Source organism: Meles meles, chromosome 13, assembly GCF_922984935.1.
Source record: "Meles meles chromosome 13, mMelMel3.1 paternal haplotype, whole genome shotgun sequence".
Lineage (NCBI taxonomy): Eukaryota > Metazoa > Chordata > Mammalia > Carnivora > Mustelidae > Meles > Meles meles.
Genome location: NC_060078.1, coordinates 54,040,529 through 54,063,414, shown reverse-complemented (window position 1 = coordinate 54,063,414; position 22,886 = coordinate 54,040,529). Strand labels below are relative to the sequence as shown.

General features: G+C 36.4%; 1 protein-coding gene across 2 annotated transcripts in view; it reads left to right on the top strand.

Annotated features, from left to right (window-relative positions):
* Nucleotides 1-3,967: 3,967 nt before the first annotated feature.
* LOC123954969 (protein FRA10AC1) overlaps nucleotides 3,968-22,886 on the top strand; it is a 34,525-nt gene continuing 15,606 nt past the window's right edge. For both annotated transcript variants that reach the window (XM_046026440.1, XM_046026439.1), the window contains exons 1-11: nucleotides 3,968-4,132; nucleotides 4,243-4,310; nucleotides 6,106-6,182; nucleotides 7,506-7,601; nucleotides 7,730-7,775; nucleotides 10,844-10,920; nucleotides 12,157-12,240; nucleotides 12,800-12,884; nucleotides 16,502-16,547; nucleotides 19,302-19,415; nucleotides 20,580-20,622. In XM_046026440.1, the coding sequence (XP_045882396.1) occupies nucleotides 6,106-6,182; nucleotides 7,506-7,601; nucleotides 7,730-7,775; nucleotides 10,844-10,920; nucleotides 12,157-12,240; nucleotides 12,800-12,884; nucleotides 16,502-16,547; nucleotides 19,302-19,415; nucleotides 20,580-20,622 (668 nt within the window). In that variant the 5' untranslated portion in view covers nucleotides 3,968-4,132; nucleotides 4,243-4,310. The remainder of the gene's footprint in view (nucleotides 4,133-4,242; nucleotides 4,311-6,105; nucleotides 6,183-7,505; nucleotides 7,602-7,729; nucleotides 7,776-10,843; nucleotides 10,921-12,156; nucleotides 12,241-12,799; nucleotides 12,885-16,501; nucleotides 16,548-19,301; nucleotides 19,416-20,579; nucleotides 20,623-22,886) is intronic.

Genomic DNA, 22,886 nt, shown 5'->3' with positions numbered 1-22,886 from the left:
CTCCCCACCACTGCCTTGTACCCCCTTCTAGTTACTTGCTCTTCACCCATCAGGGAAACCATTTATCCTGACTCTATATAGATGGGATTGTAGTATGTGTATTCTTTTACATATACAATGTTTCTTTTGCTCAGTATTATATTTATGAGATTCATCTCTGTTGTTGCATTTAGTTGTGGTTTATTTGCTATTATTGCTCTATTGTCTTCCATTGTGTGAATAAGTACAATTTACTCAACTATTCTAATGCTGATGGACATTTGGTTTGCTACCAGTTTTTTATTTGTAAATAGTGCTGTTATTTGTAACTAGTGTTACATAGTTCAGGTCTTTCAATGAACATATGTATAGTCTTATGTTGAAAATACACTGAGGAAAAATTAAAAAAAATTGAAATTAAAAAAATTTGAAAAGAAAATACACTGAGGAATAGAATACATGAGACACAGAATATATTCATCAGTGCTAATCCATCCTTTCCATTTAGCCATTCTGGAGCATGTGTAATGGGGTATGTTGTGTTGCTAATTTACATTTCTCTGATAACTACTAAAGATGAGCAGTTTGTTTTATATGCATTGGCCATTTGGATATCATTTTTTGGTGAACTGTTCGTTGGAGACTTTGACTAAATTTTCTATTAGGTTTTCACCTTTTACTTAATGGCTTTAAAAGTTCTTCATATAATCTGATAATTTGTTAAATATGCATACTGCAATATTTTCCCTTACTTTGGGAATTAAGTTTTCATTGTTTAATAGCTTTCAGAATGAACAGAAGTTGTTAATTCGTTGTTTTTTTCCTTTATGGTTAGCCCTTTGTGTGTCCTATCTAGGCAGATTTTTTTTTAAAGATTTTATTTATTTATTTGACAGAGAGATGGAGAGAGCACAAGTAGGCAGAGGGGCAGGCAGAGGGAGAGGGAGAAGCAGGCTCTCCACTGAGCAGGGAGCCCCATGCGGGGCTCAATCCCAGGATCCTGGGATCGTGACCTGAGCCGAAAGCAGTTGCTTAATTGACTGAGCCACCCAGGCGCCCTAGGAAGATTTTTTATGTCCTAAGGAAAACATCATCAAATATCATGAAGGTGTTTTCCTGTTTTCTTTGAAACTGACTTTTGCATATGGTGTAAAGTAAGTAGGAATCAGTATTTTCTTCCATATTATTTAATTGACCCAGAACTATTTATTGAGAAGTCCCCCCTTAAAACTATGTCATTAATCATGGGATTATATATGAGTGGATCTGTTTCTGGGCTATATTCAAGCAGCAGTTAATTTTTAAACTTATTCTCAAGAAAGAATGCTTGTAATCTGCTTCTTTCCTCAAGTAGCATTCATTACATACTCCTTATGAACTAGGCATCATGCTAAGCATTTTTGCTACATCATTTAATTTTGAACCTCATTAACACTCTGTAAGATAGCTACTAGTATAATCTCTGTTTTGTAGATGAAGAAATTAAGACTCGGAGAATGAAAATTTTGCCCAAGATTTCCCACCTAGTAAGTGGAAGACAGTCTGGCTGACTTTGATATGTGTCTCTTTACCATACTATTTCCCAGAGCAGCTTTCTGAGCGGGCAAAAAGAGTATGTATGTTGACAGTGAAAGGTAACACGGAGGAGTGAGACTAACTTCCCTCAGCTCCACCACATACCTATCATAGTATTTTGTTGCTTTATTTGAGAATATGACACATGGCACTGGTGTACATTTAAATTTCCACATTCATTGAAATAATACACTTTATAGATTAGGAACTATAGGTTTATGCCATTTGCTAGGGAGTTGACATATGATAGAATATATATTTCCAACATGGGGCTTGAACTCACAACCCCGAAATTAAGAGTCTCACGTTCTACTGACTGAGCTAGCCAGGTGCCCCCACAAAATATATTGCTGTTGTTATACTATAAATTCTTTATTACTTGTTAACCTTTGAGAGTAAGGACTGGCTTTTATATATTTGTAGCCCTTATGGATTTGCAACTCTGCCCAGAGCAAGCACTACAATTATTATTTGTGTTTTTATAGTTGTTGAGCTGGTTACTAACTTGAGATTTTCTGTTCAGGTAGGTTTTCTATCCTGTACAAATTATTTTTAGTTCAGATTGTGTGATCCATCCCTAACATATATTTCCTATGTTTTCTCTTTCAAAAATTATTGCCTCAAAGGGAAAAATACAAATCTTTAGCTGAATGACCTGGCACAACAAATCTGAAATTCTTAAAATATTAGAACCAGAAGCTACTTTCCACACAATCAATGAGTTAAAAAAGAGGGAGAAATTGATAGAGACACAGAGACAGACAAAAAACTGGGTCTTGTAGAGAGACAAGCACTCCTAGTTCTAGACCTTCACCAGGTCTGTGGTTTTAAGTTCTGTGCTTTAATTTCTCACGTGCAAAATGGGGCTAATAACAGGGTTTGTTTTTAAGAGTAAAATGAAGCAGTGGACAAAAACATACCCAGAATGGTAGCAAAATGCTATTAAATGTCAAATATTGGTAGAAAGTAAATTGAATACAAGGTACAGATGTATTTTATGTATTTTAGTGATAAGAAAAGAACTAAATACAGATTTTAGATTTTTACTAAAAAAAGGAACTGCTTGACAAAGTAATTCAGTATAGTATAAGTATAATGTTAAATTGTGAGGCTTCCTATTACTTCAAATTTTTTGAGTAAATGTCTTTATTGAAGCATAATCTGGGGCCCCTGGGTGGCTCAGTCAGTCTAGCATTGATCTCGATTTCAACTCAGGTCATCAACTCAGGGTCCTGAGATCAAACCCTGCATCTGGCTTGCTGCCACGTGTGCAACCTGCTCAAGGCTCGCTCTCCTTCCTCCTCCGACTTTCCCTTGCCCACTCAAAAAAAAAAAAAAGTATGATCTGATTGTATTTTGAAATCACCGAATTTACACTACTTTGATGTACAGATTTTTAAGATCACATTCACTGCATTGAGTAAAACAGGATTCATCTATAATTTACTGTCAGAAATAGAAGGGGGCCTTGAATATCGTTATCTTCTGTTCAGCGCAGAAGATGTAAAATGATATGTATGTTAAGTGCCAAGGTTTTCTCTGAAATGGGCCCACTGTAAACGTCAGTGGCGTGCCAGTTCAATTCACCAAATATTTAATTAGCGCTTCTGATTTCCAAGGAACTGTGTAGGGGGCTGAGGAGGCAGCAAGGATGAACAGCATCCTCTGAAGGCAGACAAGACCTGAACCCAGTAACTAGTCTGTAAAGCAGAATGAGGCATCATAACATACAAAAGGTACAACCTAGTGGAGCTCAAATAATTAAAATTTCCTGCTTTCTTTTTTGCCCCCCTTTTCTTCTTTTTTTAAAACAAGTCTTTTGGATCCGTTTTCACATGTGCCAGGTGGCGGTCTGCAGACAATCTGCGACCCTGTGAAATATCCTATTCCCTCTTCTTCCTTTCCTCCCATATTCCGTGAGCTCTTCTGCCACCAGCACTGCATTTGGAATGGTATCTATTGTGTGGGTGGTGAAACGATGGAAAGTTATTTTTGTTCTAATTATGAGAACGGTTTTATGGAGTGGGGGAGGAGAGGCAGATCAGAGACACGCAACGAGGATGCTCCGAAGAGGCGTTACTAAGGTTACTAGAAAGAGGACGGCAGGTGATATTCAGGCAGGGCTTTTTCTAAAACAAAACATTTTCAAACGACGGGCGTGGGCGTAGTGTGAGCAGTGCCACACGACAGTAGATGACGGGCTCCCGAAGGGAAGGAAGAAATTGAGGGCTGCGACTTGAGATAGCAGAAAGCCTCTGCTTCCCCTCCCGGACCTGTTCTCCGTCGCCTTTGTTTCCCCGGGCTGGTTCTGGCAGTAGCACAAGGTCGCCGCGCCCGAGTACGGTGTTATTTAAATGCGACACGCGGCCGAGCCAGACCGGAAGCAGCGCCCAGTCGGGATCCGTAGGAAGAGGCGGGGAGCGGGCTGCGGCGGCTGTCTGTGGCGAGGCTGCTCGGCCGGCGCGAACCGGACCGGCCCTGCAGCGGCTCACTGAGGCCGGGGTCGTCGCTGCAGCCTCCGGGAAAAAGGGAGAGGACTCTGCAGGGCGTACTTGGCAGAGCAGGGAGGAGGGAAAGGGTGTGTGATAAGGACCTTGAGTGTAGCCGGGGTTGGGGAGAAGGACCTCCAGACTTGTTCCTCTTTTGCTGTTAGTTGATTACCTTTTTTTTTTTTTTTTTTTTTGGTAGGTTCTAGAGACACCCGGCGTCTCTTCTCGAATTTCTCTCGGCCCTTGTCAGTCGATTCGTAGCCCGAAGTGAGTGAGAGCTTCTTAGTGCAGTCCCTGATTTTTGATGGGTATGGGATGAAGGAAGATACCAGAGAAAAAGGGCGAGGGGGAGCAAGGATAGGAGGTGGTGTCGCGGGTTATCGGAACATGACTTTAGTAGTAGTCGGCATTTTCAGGATTTTACCGTACTGGACTCTGTTCTAAAACTCTTCATATGCTGTAACTTATTTAACGTCTAGTCCTATGAGACCAGTACTCTTATTAGCCTCATTATATAGAAGGGGAAACTGAGGCTCAAGTTAAGGAACGTGCACCCACACACCTAAGTTTGAAAAAGTTCACAGACTTTATTCAGGGTAGCCAGGACTAGGGCTCTCATACCTTGTCTTGGGTCCAGTGAATTAAAGTTTAGGGAGTTCTTTCCTCATTTTCCTGCTGCACTTGTAAATATTACAGTTTAAAATTTTTTTTTTAATTTTTTTTTATTTATTTGACAGAGAGATCACAAGCAGACAGACAGGCAGAGCAGAGAGAGAGAGGGGAAGCAGGCTCCCTGCCGAGCAGAGAGCCCGATGCGGGACTCGATCCCAGGATCCTGGGATAATGACCTGAGCTGAAGGCAGAGGCTTAACCCACTGAGCCACCCAGGCGCCCTACAGTTTAAAATTTTTGATAGGTCGTTTGACTGGGACTAGTTCCTTGTAGCCATATGAATTGAGTATGACATCAAAAGTCAAATCATCCTCTGATTCCCCATCAATTAATGTGTGTCTCAAATTCAATATAATGCTGCAGCCAGAGGCTTCCAACACAGCTGAGTGACAACTGAGCTCTTTCAGTATTTCTAAGAATTTCAGTTAAAAATATGAGCTGGAACAAGATAAAGTTAACTAGGCCAAAGAGCAAGGTTTTTACTTTGTGGAAACTAGGTTTAAAAGAAAAAGGAAATCTCAACATATGTTGAAAAAAAAAGATAGGAAAGTTTTAATGACTTGATAGTGACTGTTCACAAATACAGTGAATCTAATGGAATATAATCACGTTAACATATTCCAAAGGCAGTTTAGAGCAGTTGAAATCATGAGCTTAAGAATCAAGTAGTTCATTTTAGCTGTTTATTTGCTCTGTAGTTGATTTACTTAACTTTGTTTGTCCTTGATTTCTTCATTTGTAAAATGGAGATCATGGTTCCTAACTTGCAGAAGTGGAAGCAGTGTTTGTTAAGGACCTGCCGTAACAACTGGGACAAAGTTGATGATAAATACACAGCAACAGTTAGTACTCCGAGTCAGAAGTGAAGCATTGCTGAACCTTGTGTGCAGTCACACAGCAGCTTCTAGATATCATCTTCAATGAGAATGTCAGAGAGTAGCCTCCTGGTAATTAAGGTGTAAAGTGTTGATTCATTTCTGAAAGTTTAGTCTGTTATTTCAAAGTGAGTGAAAGTTTTAGGTGGCTGGATAGCCCATCAATGGTGATATACCCACCATGATCCTTTACAATTATTATGGCTTTTATTTTTTTTATTATTTTTAAAAAAAATTTTTATTTATTTATTTGACAGATGGAGATCACAAGTAGGCAGAGAGGCAGGCAGAGAGAGAGGAGGAAGCAGGCTCTCTGTGGAGCAGAGAGCCCGATGCAGGGCTTGATCCCAGTACCCTGGTATCATGACCTGAGCCGAAGGCAGAGGCTTTAATCCACTGAGCCACTCAGGGGCCCCTTATTATGGCTTTTGAAGATAACTTATTTTTGAACTATTCTGTTTCCTGAACTATGGGCAACTTAAGTTCTAAGTAACTGACTTTATACTCCTTTACAGATGCATGGTCATGGAGGCTATGACTCTGATTTTAGTGATGATGAACATGGTGGAGAATCTAACAAAAGGAAAAAAAGGTAAGTAATTTTTTATTGATCTGTGTTTCGTATCCTTTCTAGATTGCAATGAGGTATAAATAATACTGAAAGTTTTTGGATTGTGTTTGCATGTGAAGATAACAATGCTCTACTGAATGAATTTTCGTTTATTAGACTAGAATGAATTGACTTGAGAATTTGAGAACATTTAGGTGAAAAATAAGAAAATAGTGTTTATGCTGTGAAGGGATTTATGGGAAGGGAAGTGGGGGGAAAAGGGAATCAATGAAAACTCTTGGATTTCTCTCTTGCATCTATTTTTCATTCAGCTATTAAGGATTTTGCTTGCGAACGTCATAGTGAAGAGAAGGGGCTTGGTTGGTGGTCCCTTTGCAAGTATGTGACTTCAAAGTGAGATTAACATGGAGAGTGAGATTGTGATATGGTGCATTTTATGGTTTAGTGAATGAGCAGACTAAGTGCTCAAAGGAAGGAGCTCATGGAAATTTTTATTGAATTAGAAGAGACAAGAACTGTCAGCAAATAAAGCCTGGGCCCTATAAGGAGGTCGCACCTTGGTGATGTTGCTGTGTGAAGGGACATTGTTTTCAGCTTTTAGTGTTTAGAAACTGATTTTATCTGTTAACTTAGAAGTGGTTAACTGATTCATATTAACCAAACTTAGAAAAATTGCTTTATTATTTCACACCAAGAGCAATATATTGGGTATACTAAATGGGACTGAACATTTTTGTTGGGTACTCAGTCTTCATGGATGACCAAAAGAACAGAAATAATGACAATAAATTATACTGTATGGTTCTTTACATTTTCAGGATTTTTCATTAAAAAATATTACATTGTCAGACTAGAATTTGAGCAAATCTAGTTGAATAGTTTCTACTCTAGGGTTCTACCTTCTTCATAACTAGGGCTGATTATCTATAGTCTGTCTCACTTATAATCCACCCTTACTTTTTTATATTATTGATTACCAAAAGCTTCAATATCTCTACTTTACAAACAGGAAAATTGTGGCACGAAGAGATTAAGGAACTTAAATTTACTTAAGGTTAAGATACTGCATGGGAGAGCCCAGGTTTGAATACCAGAACGTGGGTGATATGACACCAGAATCCATTCATATGTTAGTTTCACTTTCTACATTTTATAAATAAAGTTAAGATAGTAATTAAACTACTTAAGGAGACATAAAATGTCTCATTAAAGATTAGTGAGTCTTTTTTAAGTTAAGACTTGAATTTTTAAAAACATGTTCCTATTATGAAAATATGAAGAAACAGGAAACATCCTTTGAGGAAAAATGAGCTCTTTTAATAATTTTTCTTCTTCACAAACCAGGTCAGTTGAAGATGATTTACTGCTCAAAAAGCCATTTCAGAAAGAAAAACATGGAAAAGTGGCCCATAAACAAGTTGCAGCAGAATTGCTGGATAGGTATGTACTTTCGTGTAAATTACTTTTTTTCAGTTTAAGATGTTTTTATAAACTCAGGGACTTGGGGATTTAATTCTGTTAATTAGAATATAGACATTTGAATTTGCTTAAAATTCATCTTTTTACAGGGAAGAAGCAAGAAATAGAAGGTTTCACCTTATAGCTATGGATGCTGTATCCTTTTTATATCTCCAGATTTTTCTAACTAATAAAATATTTTAAAATCTACTTTTTTATTTCATAAAATCTTATGAAGTCAGGTAGACCTATATTATATTTTTAAAGGTAACTGTTTATTGATATGCTATCTTGTCATTTATACTTTTGAGTATGATTCTCTTTTTTTAATACATAAGGAGGACTCAGAAACAAAAATAATAAAACATATTACTAATGACTTATGAATAGGTTTACAAAGTCCATGAACCTGCAGATGTTTTTCCAACTTATTTTTGCCAAACTGTCAACATGTCTCATTTTAATACTGGTCTTATCTTTAGTCTCATTTTAACTCTTATTCTCTTACTACCTGGTTCTTGGCTGTTTAAGGTCTTTGTAAAACTTGTATCTAGAAGTAGATGTGTCTGTGGTCTGTCCTCAGACCTCATTCATCTTTCAGGCATGACTTGGGGCTGTTGTTAAGCTATATCTTGCCTCTCTATTATAGCCCCCTCTCATCTCAACTTTTTGGTAAGGCTGTGGCTCGTTACACTAACTACTGCCACTGGCCATCCATATTACTGTTGGGAATATCGGAGAATGAAAGAGAAGACGAGCAAGACCTGACATGTTTCTGGGTATTTATTACTATAGTCAGGATTAAGAGAAGGGGACAATGGCAGTTAGATACATCCCCTACCTATTGACATCTGTTTTACTTTGTTACCATTTCCTAATCCTTTGCTTTAAGTTATAGAAATTCTCTTACCACCAATTTATTCTTCTTATCTTCTATCTCAATAGCTTAACTTTCCCATGGATCTCATCTGTCTCTTGTTCCTTTGGCATTTCAACATCTATTGTGCCTTCTATGACACCACTCATTTGGGGGTGTTGGGGTATCTATTTACAGACTGATGAGGGTGAAAGTGTAGGTCCCCTTTTCTGGCATGGGTGGAGGTGGGGCCACAGTTTTTTCTAGAATTTTTTGCTGGAGTAGTGTAGGTATTGTCTCTAAGTTACCTGTCTTGTTGGGGTGCCCTCTGTCTTCGTTATTCAATTAGAGCAGGCTTTGTTGAGACTTTTCTTGTCTGTGCTTGTTGGCATTTTCAGCTTGCCAGCTTCTTCATTTTCAAGTCTGAATTTATGAGTCAAAAAGAAAACCTGGGCAGCTAACCACCATGTATAACCATGGGTCTCGAGCTCCCTAGCTGTTATGCCTTCATCTCCTCACCTTTCAGAATCTTCGTATATTTGTTTTAGATACAATCTCCAAGGTTTTTAGTTGTTCTTAGCGGGAAGAATAGGGAGAAGTACATCTTTGTCTACTCTAGTTTCCTGGAAGCAAGGTCCCATTCAGCACCTGTTTTTGTAAATAAAGCTTTATTGGCACATAACTGTGCTTATTCAGTGAGGTGTTATCTGTGCCTACTTTTCATGCTAAAATGACAGAGCTAAGCTGTTGTGATATTGCCTGCATATTGCCTGCATATTGACTATTGACAGAAAGAATTTGTTAATCTAAAAGACTGAAGTGACTTGCCATGGTCATATGACCAGTTAGAGATAGATCAAGAGCTAGAAAGAATGCATATCTCTGGATATCTAGCTTTTCTCTTTATTCCTTTTCTGAAAGGTTAACTGGTTTGTTGACAGTCTTGGAAGTATCGTATTGTGGTTCAGTATTCTGTTAGAACATACTGTGGTGAATTAAGTTGTTATTTATCTTTGATATAGTAGGATGTAGTCAGGCAGTACTATGGATGAGGTCAGTTCTGTTATTTGCATGTCCAGCTCTGGAGAGAATACTGTTGAGCTTTCCAAAACAAGAGTAAGATGCTCATATATCTTGTTATATTGCATTAAAAATAAACATGGCTGAATTCTTAAATATTAAAAGAAAGTATTAAAAAAGAATATCTGAGTTCTTATATTCATAGGTTTTTGAAAGCCTAATATTAGGATTTAATACTATAAAAGTTGTATCTTCTATTTTAGAGGCTTTATCATTACTGGAATAATTAAATTATATGTTAAGTAATAAAAGGTAAATTATACTCCTTTATTTATTTATTTTTTAAAGATTTTATTTATTTATTTATTTGTCAGAGTTAGAGCACAAGCAGGCAGAGGCAGAGAGAGAAGCAGGCTCCCCGCTGAGCAAGGAGCCCCATGTGGGACTTGATCCCAGAACGCTGGGATCATGACCTGAGCTGAAGGCAGCAGCTTAACCAACTGAGCCACCGGGTGTCCCAAATTATACTCCTTTAAATTTTAGACACTATAACTTTTCATATTATGATTAAAGTGAATATTGGTGTGAGTCTGTGTGTATTTCAGCAATAGAATAAGAAGCTCTCTTTCTCCCCAGGTAGAACTATATTTTATCACAAGAGTAGTATATGCTTGAAAAATGTTAAAAACAATAGGAACAGTATTAAGTAGAAGGTGAAAGCCCCTCTGCTCTACAATATTGGCTCCTAACAGTTAATATTTACCCTTTTAGATATATATATATATATTTTTTAGAAATATCTTTTTTTTTTTTTAATATTTTATTTATTTGACAGAGAGAAATCACAACTAGGCAGAGAGGCAGGCAGAGAGAGAGGAGGAAGCAGGCTCCCCACGGAGCAGAGAGCCGATGCGGGGCTCGATCCCAGGACCCTGGGATCATGACCTGAGCCAAAGGCAGAGGCTTTAACCCACTGAGCCACCCAGGCACCCCTAGATATATTTTTAAAAAGATTTATTTATTTCAGAGAAAGAAAGAGCATGTGAGTGGGGGGAGGGGCAAAGCAAGAGAGGGAGACAAGCAAACTCTGCACTGGTTGTGGAGCCCCACATGCGGCTCAGTCCCAGGACACTGAGATCATGATTTGAACTGAAACCAGGAATTGGATGTTCAACTGATTGAGCCAGGTGCCCTCTTTTAGATACTTTTTTAATTCATAAGCATATATAGTAGGTTTTGCATATTAAAAAAACTAAGTAGATTTATACCGTTTTTCTTTATTTACTCATTTATCATAGACACAGAACAGCTCCTAAGCAAATCAAATCCTTAATTTTTTGCATTTCAGTATCAAAGGCACACAAAATTTGTAAATGACTATATTTTATACTATGGTGGCAAAAAAGAAGACTTCAGGCGATTGGGGTAAGTGTCATGAAGTTCACATAGAACGGGAGGAAAGTATGGATGTCTTTAAAGACTCACAGCTACTGTGTCTTCAGATTCTGTCCTTCTCTCCAGCTTTCCATTCCAGTTTCCATATAATATCCTGAAGTGGAGCGGCTATTCATAACTTCTTGCTAAGTATCTCATCATGAACCCCATTTCTCTGGCATTTGGCCTCAGGTAGCCTGCTGAGCCAGATCTGCACTTGGTGATAACAGGTTATGTGCCTGATTATGCAGTAAATTTAAAAAAATTTTTTTGAACAAGGATCTTTGAAATAATTTATTTTTTAGACCTCAGTGTTTGGGATTGGTTTTTAAAAAAAGGTAGGGCAAACAGGGAAAAAACCAACTCCTTCCTATATTTGAGGCTCTTCTATCAGAGCCTCTTGGTTGTGTGTGGGGTTTTTCCCCCTGACTTAATAATTTTCTGAGTTTGGTAGAGCCTTAAAAAACTTTGTATGATCTCATCTACCCCAGATTTATCTCCCCCTCTCAATTTAGCCTGTTTTCCCCAACAATCCTTTGTTCTTCCCCCAAGCTGTTAGCATCTTAAAATATCATTCCCTCCCTCCATTCTCTTCTGCCCTTACTCAGTCTCTCTAGGAAGCTATAGTAAAATGAGGTATAGAAAACTCTTCATTCAGTTTTTAAATGTGATGTCAATGGGGTTATTGACTTTTTTAGATAAAACTTGCTTTCATTATTTTCCCCTATCCACTTAGTGTTTATTCAAGTTTATTCAGGTTCCTCCTCCTGGCTTTGGTGATTTAGCATCATCCATATAATTGAAGCCAGCACCATAGGTGAATGGATGCCTTATCCATTTAACTTGCTTCTGGAGCAGCATTCTTTATAAGTATCTTTTGAAAGTACGGAATTGCTTTTCTTTTTTTCTTTATTTTATTTGAGACATAGAGAGAGAGGGAGAGAGAGCAGGAGCATGGAGGAGAAGAAGCAGGGAGCCTGATGCATGACTCAATCCCGGGATGCTGGGACAATGACCTGAGCAGAAGGCAGATGTTTAACTGACCCAGCCACCCAGGTGCCCCAATATGGAAATTGTTTTTATAAGTATATGTACATTCACACATAAAACTATCTTTATCTTCATGTATTTTTTCTCAAGTGCTAAAAAAATCTCACAGAACTGTTTAACCTCCTAAATTTGACTAATTTTGTGTTTATGTGTAATTGGAATAGTTTTATTTTCCAGGGAAAATGACAAGACAGACATGGATGTTATACGAGAAAATCATAGATTCTTATGGAATGAGGAGGATGAAATGGACATGAATTGGTAATTTTTGCCGTCTGAGATGTAATGCATGAATTGCTTTAGTCCCATCTCTCCTGCTGTTTCCATGTCTTACATTCAGCCCCGGCTTGGAGGAGTTCTGAATGGAGGACATAAAAATATGCCTAGTATTGAGTCTGATTTGGTTCTTTTGGTCATTTTTAGCAATTTTAACTGACTTCTCATTGCTCTACTTTGTCTTAAAAAGAATATATTATACTTTTACCGTATTGTTTGTTGTCCTGTAATACGGTTTTTAAAAATTTTTTTAAATGTTTTGGGAGAAAGTAATACCTGAAAGTGGTTTTAAAAATGTAAACATTGCGAAACGTGAAAAGGAGTAAGGATCCTCTCCTCTGACTGTCAATCTTCCAGTTTCCCTCCCTGAGAGAGCCACTATTAATAATTAATATTCAGGTATTCTATGCACATGTAAGTAATAGGCCTCTTTTAAAACATTAATATTTATATCATATGTGTTGTTTATTTGACATTGCTTTCATGTGGCACACTGTGGTTGAATTTCTAAATGTAAAAGATTTATGTTTTTTTATGAATCTAGGGAGAAGAAACTTGCAAAGAAATACTATGATAAATTATTCAAGGAATACTGCATAGCAGATCTCAGTAGATACAAAGAAAATAAGGTATGCCTTCCAAATATTTATAGAAAGTTCTTATTTAAGTACTGTATTACTTTTTCTTATACTATCACACCCCATATTATTCTTTTAAAGGTGCAAAATGAGCTAGGTTGCCCTGCATCTATGAAGTGTCATTTGGACAATTTAACTTCTGCAGCTATGAAATTTACAAAGGGCCCCCTAGTAAAGGCTGCTTTGTGAACTGAGGCATGAATAGTCTAAAATTAAACACAAGTGGCTACTGGATTCTGTTTCATCCTAACTCTGGCCTAGAGCCTCTACTGATTATAATGAATGATTTGACACTGCAGAATGATGTCTTGTTTCACAGATGATGTTTGAAATTGATAGGCTTTTTTTTTTTTTCTTCAAATAAATTACCATCTAGAAAGAGGCAGATGTACATCTTCTTTTATACCAGTGTCTGTGCTAGTAGAATTAACTCTTATCAGTGCTATTTTGTAATGGCAGATTTGCATTCCTGCTTTACATTAGTTACTTTAGTTGATAGTAAAGTGATTTTTATTTCTATCTCAAATTTCACATTCACAGCTAGAGAAAGTAACCTGGAACAGATGATCTCAGTTTGAAATAGGGGAGGGAATGTTTTGGATAGTGTACATTTGTATTAAGACAGAGAATCTATTTTAAAAGTTATTTTATATTTATTTATTATAAGAATTTCTTTTTCTGTCATTTAATTAGTTAAATCTTGAATCATGATTTGTTTCATATTTTTTTCCATAGTGCCTTTAATATGTGGGTTGCTTCACAATATTCTTATAGATAAGAGTGTCCAGTTTTACAACCTCGTTTACAAACCCATCCCAAAGACCTCCTTGGTTTCTTAAGAGCTATCTCTCCTCTCTGTACTAGTTATTGATCACAACAAATCCAAAAGGCACCACAGCAATTGGAGTTACTTGAAGTTACTACACTGCAAGTCAAGTATGAAATACAAATCTGACTTAAATGAGCTAGAAATTTATTTTTCTTCTGCGTAGAAATCCAAGTAGATGGTCGTGGAGCTTCGTGTTTTCAGGAAGTTAGGATCCATCTGTCTTACTGCTTGCGTGTGTGATCTCTCTCTGCTAGCGGTAGAGTAAGAGAAGGAGGTTTGGCACCAAATCCTGAGTAATTCCAGTGTTTAATCCAGCCTATCAGCAGGAAAATGTATGTTAGGCAAGAATATAAAAACACATTGAGGCAAAACCTCTATACAATCTTTAACTAGTAGGACATACTATGTTTGTTAATTATATTTCTTACCCCCTGTAAGATTATAGCTTTCCTGATAATAGACACTATTTTAATAATCATGTTATATCTTCAGCAGAGTGCCAAGCCCAGTAAGTAGTTGCTTAATAATTATTTGTTGAATAGATTAATAAGTGGAAGGAAAAGTTGAGAAACTGTTGCTGTACACATTTCTCTGTGCTTCAGTGGGCATCCCAACATATATGTTGGATGGCAGGCAATCTTAACATACATAAATGGGCTTAAAAGTAGAATAAAATGGAGTTATTTTGAACGTTTTATTTTTTTCCTAGACTGGGGAGGAGGTTATTTTTATTGGATTTTAATCAGAGTATTTTAAAATATTTGAGCCCCTAGTTGCATTTAAACTACAAAATTGCCTAATTCAAATAATAAATGATAAAAATAGACAAAGTTAACCAGGCATTGAACAGTTCATTTGAATTATCTCTCATAATACAACAACCTATTGGACTGGGGTTTTTATACATAAAAAGAAAGTAGACTGAGAAGTTAACAGACTTTTCAAGGCCACAGAGCTAGTTATATGTTGTATCTGCATGATTCTAGAACTGAGCTTTTAACCATTATAGTAAACTGAATAGAAAATGAAATCATTTATTAAAACTACAGAAAATTAGCCCATGAATATGAAAGATCTCAAAAAGGCAGTGAAGAAAAATTATTTTTCGCCAAAAGAACAGTTATGTTTAGGAATCCGGAGGAAAGTTTAGGGCTCCAAAGTGTCCCCTTTCTCTTTTCTGTTCATTATTTTGCCAGTGGGGAAGAGCCATACATGAATGAATGATTGTGGTTGTTTTCCAATAAAATCTTATAAAAATGGCAGCAGGCCATAGTTTGCTAACCCCTAGGATACTATGTACCAGGTACTGTTCTAAATACTTTGTGCGTATTATCCCATTCAAACTTCTTAACCTAAGAAGTAGGTATTGTATTTTCTCTACATTACATATGAGGAAACTGAGGGACAAGAACATTAAATACCTCGTCCAGTATTATAAAGCCATTAAGTGGTGCAGCTAAGATGTAACCCCAGACAATCCAATTCTTTTGGACTATAGTATATTGCCTCTTTGCTGTACCATATCCTCTTTTTTTTTTGTCAGTGTCATAAAACAAGCTAAATACTTTTTATTAATTTAAGTATCTTGTGGCCTAGCACCTGTACCTTTTAATAGGTAGTTTAAAAGTAAAGAAGATTAATTCCTTAACAGATAAGTTGGTAATTATTCAAATTTTATTTAAACACCTGGAATCCTATAAGGAGAAAAAAAATCTCTCACAATGAGAATTATGTTTGCTTCTTCTTTTTTTTTAACTTTTTATTTTAATCACCTGGTGTTCATCACAAGTGCATTTCTAATCTGCATCACCTGTTTCACCATCTCCACCCCACCCCCCACCTCCCTGCTGGTAACTATCAATTTTCTATAGTTAAGAGTCTGTTTTTTAGTTTGTCTTTCTCTTTTTTTTCCTTTGCTCATCTGTTTTGATTCTTAAATTCCACATGCGAGGGAAATCATACGGTATTTTGCTTTCTTTGACTGACTTATTTCACTTAGCATTATACTCTAGCTCCTTCCATGTTGTTGCAAATGGCAAGATTTCATTTTTTATAGCTAAATAATACTCCACTTTATGAAGAAGAGGTCCTGTAGTGCCCTGTAGTATAGTGTCACCTGTTCTCCGGGGCTTGGTGCTTCTGGGAGTGTCTCCAATGTATACTACATGCATTCTGCTTTTGTGTCCTGACCACTTTGTCCTTCAGGCCAGTCATCTGCGAAGGTTCTCTTTGCCTGTTATAGGCAGTGTTTTAACTAGGTGTGCTCTGTTCTGCTTGTGAAATGAGACCTGTCACTGCCACTCCTAGAACCAAGGCTTGCAAGACTCCTGGGTAGGGAGACATGGTGTGGAAGGGATTTGGGCTAGTTGTTTCGGGGGAGAGGGCCCACTGTGCTGGGACCAAGGCAAATGTGTCTGGGAAGCAGGGCTTGGTGTGAGCAAGTTAGGTTGTGAGTGTCAGCCCTGTGCTGGATTCCACATGTGGCCCTGTGTTTATGCTGAGGGGCAGGGGAGGGAATGGTGCTGGCCAGTTTCTTTATCCCTAGAGGGGTCTGTCTGTGAACACTGCCTTTCTGGGACATACTCAGAGATGAGCTGCTAATTTCTGCACCGTGTTCCCCATGCACTCTTCAGATCACTGCTTCTATGCTGTGTATCCATGGGGTGTTTGCCCTGTCTTTTGTCCAAGAGTGGCCCCAGTGTCCTCTATGTTTTGATGTATATACAGTTTCAATAGTGTTTAAATTTATGCTGGTATAAATGTAATTTTTTTCTCATAGTTTGGATTTAGGTGGCGAATAGAAAAAGAAGTAATTTCAGGAAAAGGTAATTCTTTTTTAAAGTTTTACTTTTTGGGTGCCTGGGTGGCTCAGTGGGTTAAGCCTCTGCCTTTGACTCGGGTCATGGTCTCAGGGTCCTGGGATCGAGCCCCACATTGGACTGTGCTAGGCAGGGAGCCTGCTTCCCCTTCTCTCTCTCCCTGCCTCTCTTGTGATCTCTCTCTCTGTCAAATAAATAAATAAACAAAATAAATCTTAAAGTTTTACTTTTTTATAAGATAAGGTTTTTTGTTATTATCGAATTGAAGTCATTGAGTAAGATTATTTCTCATGTATATAATAAATGGTTATCTATATAAGTAAAATTAGAGACAATATATTCATGATATATGACTAGCAAAGGTCAAAATATAATGCTTTAGTGATTTTTACCTTTAAATTTTTGCTTTTAGAACATTCAATGGAGATTAAGTAGAAAATGTTTAAAGAGTTAAAGGAAACTAATAAAGGATGAATACTTGAGTTTTTTCTTTTATCAACTTTTGAGATAATGAGTAGGTATTACTGTATTCAGTCTAATCACATTTTGAATGTAGAGATTAAATATTACTTTGAACTAATAGAATTTTTGAACAGGCTAGTTCTTACTTTGGGATCTTATTGAGATGAACCCTGAATATTTAGTCTTATGGCAAAAGATCAAACATTTGGTAGGCAATCAATAAATGCTTTTTCTGTGCATTGTTGTAATCTACTCATAATTTTTGAACAGGCTAGTTCTTACTTTGGGATGTTATTGAGATGAACCCTGAATATTTAGTCTTATGGCAAAAGATCAAACATTTGGTAGGCAATCAATAAATGCTTTTTCTGTGCATTGTTGTAATCTACTCATAAATCTCTGAAAAATTAATCTCTGTACTGTCTCATGATATAAAAGCTCTTTATTGATAATTGCATTTTAAAGTGTTAATGCTTCTGAAAACTACATAATACCATTTAGGAAATAATTTTAAACTAATAACTTAAAGAACCTTTAAACTGAAAATAAAGGTTGTACTTTAAAATGATTAAACATTGATGCCATCATTGTGGATCATTTACATCTTCCATAAATTGGGTATATGTGTGAAGTATAAAACTGGATCTGCAATTAAAAAAAAATTAAGGAGTAGGAATTTTTTTTTTTTTTTTTAGATGAAGGATCAGCCCTGACAATACTCTAAAGGAGAAGGAAAAAGAACAAATTTAAAGCTAGTTTTAAGGGCGCCTGGGTGGCCCAGTCATTAAGCGTCTGCCTTCAACTCAGATCATGATCTCAGGGTCCTGTGATCAAGGATCAAACCCTGCTCAGCAGGAAGCCTGCTTCTCCCTCTCCCACTTCCCCCTGCTTGTATTCCCTCTCTCACTCTCTTTCTCTGTCAAATAAATAAGTAAAATCTTTTTTAAAAATTAAAAAAAATAAAACTAGTTTTAACTTTTCTTAGTATTACAGTTTAGTTTGTGTTTTTATCCAAACAATGAAAAATTATGAAATGTCTCACAGTTTTAAAATTTTGTACTTTTATTAAAATGGAATTTTCAGGTGATGGTAAGTAATGCTGTCTTTGAAAAAATTGATGAGCATTCTTTAACTTACTATAACTGAAAAAAAAGATGAGTTGGTAAGAGAAAGCTATTGCTCTGATTTAGAATTATAGTTTCGTTGCTGTTAATGAACATGCACAGATTTCATGAACTATTCATTTGGAATGAGTAAAAAAAATGCCAATTTAGAAAAGTTATAGGCTGTTTGATAATTTCTTTTTTTTTAAATTTAATTTAATTTATTTATTTGACAGAGAGAGGTCACAAGTAGGCAGAGAAGCAGAGAGAGGGGAGGAAGCAGGCTCCCTGCTGAGCAGAGAGCCCGATGCGGGCCTTGATCCCAGGACCCTGAGATCATGACCTGAGTCGAAGGCAGAGGCCTTAATCCACTGAGCCACCCAGGCGCCCCGATAATTTTTTTTTATAAAAACTTTAGATTTGTTTCTGTTGGTGCAAATTATTAAGATAAAAATTCTTTTTTGTTTGTGCAAATACAAGGTTCATCTTCTGCTGTGAAAATAAATAGTTGTTGAGTAGTTTATGTTTTTTTTGAGGATCATCAGTGTTAGTCCTTTTTTACAGAATGGTTTAATAAAAATACAGTGAACATGATAATGTGCTGTTGATTATAGTGTCAGGTAACTCTTAAACTTAGAGCATTGGGTTTGATTACTTAGTCTACTTCATCTTAGAGTGCTACCATTTTAAAATATGCTTTAAGTGCCATTTTATGCTGGTACTTAAAATAGAAGCCATAAAGTTAATACTTAAAATAAGAATTTTAATCAATTTAAAAATTATTATTAAATATTAAAAAGGATTCACCCAGGTGTAAATATGTGTACTATGGAAATGTATTTATTCTTTTAGGGTATTATTGAGTTTATTTTTTTAGTATTTCCATTTTCCAAAGTGTAAGATTCCTAATCAGGGAGTTGCTGAAACCTTGATCTATACAGTGTATCAATCTCTTGAGCAAGAATTCTGTGATCGATTTTTTTAAAATAACCTTTTCTTCACCTCTTTGATCTAATACTTGTATATACATTTGTTAAGTATACTATAGTTATTATGCTCAGTTATTTTTTTTAATCCTGACTACCTAGAACTAAGAATTTATGTATGTAAAGAGCACATTTTAGGAGTAATTCCAGATAGTACAGATAAACATTGTCACCAACTGTCATAGCTAATATTCCTTTCTTTATTGCAGGCCAGTTTTTCTGTGGAAATAAATGTTGTGATAAAAAAGATGACTTGAAGAGTTGGGAAGTTAATTTTGGTTATATTGAGCATGGTGAAAAGAGAAATGCACTTGTTAAATTAAGTAAGTTGACTTCAGGTGGAATATAATTGATTTCTTCAAAGTTTATCTAATAATTTAGATTTAAAAATATATAGACTAATTTAAAATTTAATTTAAAAAATTTAATGTATCTTTCTGGAAGTGCTCTTTTTTCTGAGAGTTTCCCAAAGTGACAAATAACTTTTGAGACTTTTTTTACTCTCAGCATTATGGTGACATTTAGGTGAAACAGTTCTAATGCCAAATATAAACCTATATTGTAAATATTCCTGTTAAGGAATATTTGTGAGAATATCATCAGTGCAGAATAAGATGCGGAGTATCATAAAAGGCAATGTAAAATCTCATGTTACCTGGTAGCCATATTGTTGTGCTGTGGGCAGTAAGTACACTCTTTGTGTCAATAAAGAACAAGTTTTAGGATGGTGTAATTGTTCTTGATGTCAGTCTTAAAAGCTTAGTAAGGTTTATAACCCAGAGTACAGCAGCTTCTCTTGATATGAATGTATTAGAATCTGTTGTTCCTTCTTTCCTTTTTTTCCCCCCCATAAATTAAGTTAGTCTTATGTGTCAGTTTCTTCAGGCCATCACATTAGCAACCTTCTCTGGGTTCTACATAAATGTGCTTCAGAGTTTTCTGCCTACTCCCTATAGGAGTCAATAATTTCCTCATGTGCTACTACTTAATGCACACCAATGTAGAGGTTCCACCTGGAAGTATTCATGATAGAAAAGTCTACTGCTGTGAACTGATATTAAGGCAAAAGAAGAGGCCATAATCATGGAACCTTTTGAAAAGTTTTTTTCTATTTGAAAACTCTGAAAGCACTTCAGAGGAAGTTAACTATAGCCACACTGTTGTTATTAGATATCTTTGATGTGAGACACACATTAATCCTATATATGAAGCAGAGTTTGCTTTTAGAATAAATTGACAGCACTCTTTTCTAAAGTAATACTAGAATATTTTCAATTCTTCAAGCACTCTGTTACCCTTTTTATTATGCATATGTATTTTTTGAGGTGGAGAGAATCAGATTGCTTTTTTGGATTTTTTTTCAGATAATCTGTAAAAGGGATATAAGTAATAATGAGAATGTATGATATTAAAGGTAGAGTATAAGTATAGTTAATTCAAATTCAGCCTTTCAGTGGTGTCACTTTTTTTTTCTTTTTTTTTTTTAGGATTATGCCAGGAATGTTCCTTTAAATTGAATTTTCATCACAGGTAATATTATCCTGTAAAATGCTGTTGTTAATAGTCACTTACCTGCACTGAATGTCTAAATGTGGCCTTAAGAGGTTGATGGTTTAATTTATTGATTGTATGGAATATCTGGCATTACTATGTGATACACCAAACACATATAACAGGGAACTGGAAATTTGCTATGCCTTACTCTAGCCAGGCAGTTTTAAGCATGAAGACCTGTGCAGGGTGGTAGATAGATGCTAGAATTTTTAGTCTGGAGTCAATGTTCAGAAGCCATAATATTGTTGGAAACTGTATTGTAAAGCGGATCTTCATAAAGTGTTTCTTAATGTTTCATTAATTTTTTTTCTTTAAATTCTTTAAATTTAAATGTTAATTAACATATAATATATTATTTTTTTCAGGGTATAGTTCTTTGATTCATCTGTCTTATAATAATACCCATTACTAATTACAACACATACTCTCCCCAGTGTCCATCACCCAGTTACCCCACGCCCCTCCTCTCCAGCAACCCTTAGTTTGTTTCCCAAGACTAAGAGGCTCTTATGGTTTGTCTCCCTCTTGGCTTTCATCTTGTTTCATTTTTTTCCTCTCTTAACCCTATGCTCCTCTGCCTTGTTTCTTAAATTCCACATATGAGTGAGATCATATGACAATTTTCTCTGATTGACTTATTTCACTTAACATAATATCCTCTAGTTCCATCCATATCATTGCAAATGGCAAGATTTCATTTTTTGATGGCTGTGTAATATTCCATTTTATATGTATATCATATCTTTATCCATTCATCTGTCAATGGACATCTGGGCTCTTCCCATAGTTTCACTATTGTGGACATTGCTGCTGTAAACATTGGGGTACAGGTGGCCCTTCGGATCACTACATTTGTATCTTTGGGGCAAATACCCAGTAGTGCGTTTGGTAGGTCATAGGGTAGCTCTATTTTCAACTTTTTGAGGAACCTCCATGCTGTTTTCCAGAGTGGCTGCATCAGCTTGCATTCCCACCAACAGCCTAGGAGGGTTCCCCTTTCTCCGTATCCTCACCAACATCTGTTGTTTAATGACTTCGTAATTTTAGCCATTCTGTCTGGTATGAGGTGGTGTCTCATTTTGCTTTTGAATTGTATTTCCCCGATTCCAAGTGATGTTGAGCCTTATTCACGTGTCTCTTGGCCATTTGGATGTCTTCTTTACAGAAATGTCTGTTCATGTCTTCTGTCCATGTCTTGATTGGATTATTTGTTCTTTGGGTGTTGAGTTTGAGAAGTTCTTTATGGATTTTGAATACTAGCCCTTTATCTGATATGTCATTTGCAAGTATCTTCTCCCATTCTGTCAGTTGTCTTTTGGTTTTGTTGCCTGTTTCCTTTGCTGTGCAAAAGCATTTTATCTTGATGAAGTCCCAATTGTTCATTTTTGCTTTTGTTTCCCTTGCCTTTGGAAATGTGTCTAGAAAGAAGTTGCTGTGACTGAGGTCAAAGAGGTTGCTGGCTGTGTTCTCATCAAGGATTTTGATAGATTCCTATCTCACATTTAGGTCTTCCATCTATTCTGAGTCTATTTTTGTGTATGGTGTAAGGAAATGGTCCAGTTTCATTCTTCTCCATGTGGTTCCAATTTTCCTAACACCATTTGCTGAAGATACTGTCTTTTTTTTTCACTGGATATTCTTTACAGTTTGTTGAAGATCGAGTTGACCATAGATAGAATTGAGTGTTCATTTTTGGGCTCTCCATTCTGTACCATTGATCTGTGTGTCTGTTTTTGTGCCAGTACCGTACTAGTACTGATGTCCTGATGATCATAGCTTTTAATAGAGCTTGAAGTCTGGAGTTATGGTGCCACCAGGTTTGGTTTTCTTTTTCAACATTCCTTTGGCTCTTTGGGGTCTTTTCTGGTTCCATATAAATTTTAGGATTATTTGTTCCAGTTCTGTGAAAAAAGTTGATGGTATTTTGATAGAGATTGCATTGAATGTGTAGATTGCTCTAGGTAGCATAGACATTTTTCACAGTATTTATTCTTCCAGTCCATGGACATGAAACACTTTTCCATTTCTTTGTGCCTTCCTTAATTTCTTTCATGAGTACTTCTTAGTTTTCCGAGTACAGATTCTTTGCCTCTTTGGCTAGATTTATTCCTAAGTATCTTATGGGGTTGGCTGCAATTATAAATGGGATTGACTCCTTAATTTCTCTTTCCTCTTTCTTGCTAGAAATTCAACTGATTTCTGTGCATTGATTTTATATCCTGCCACTTTACTGAATTCCT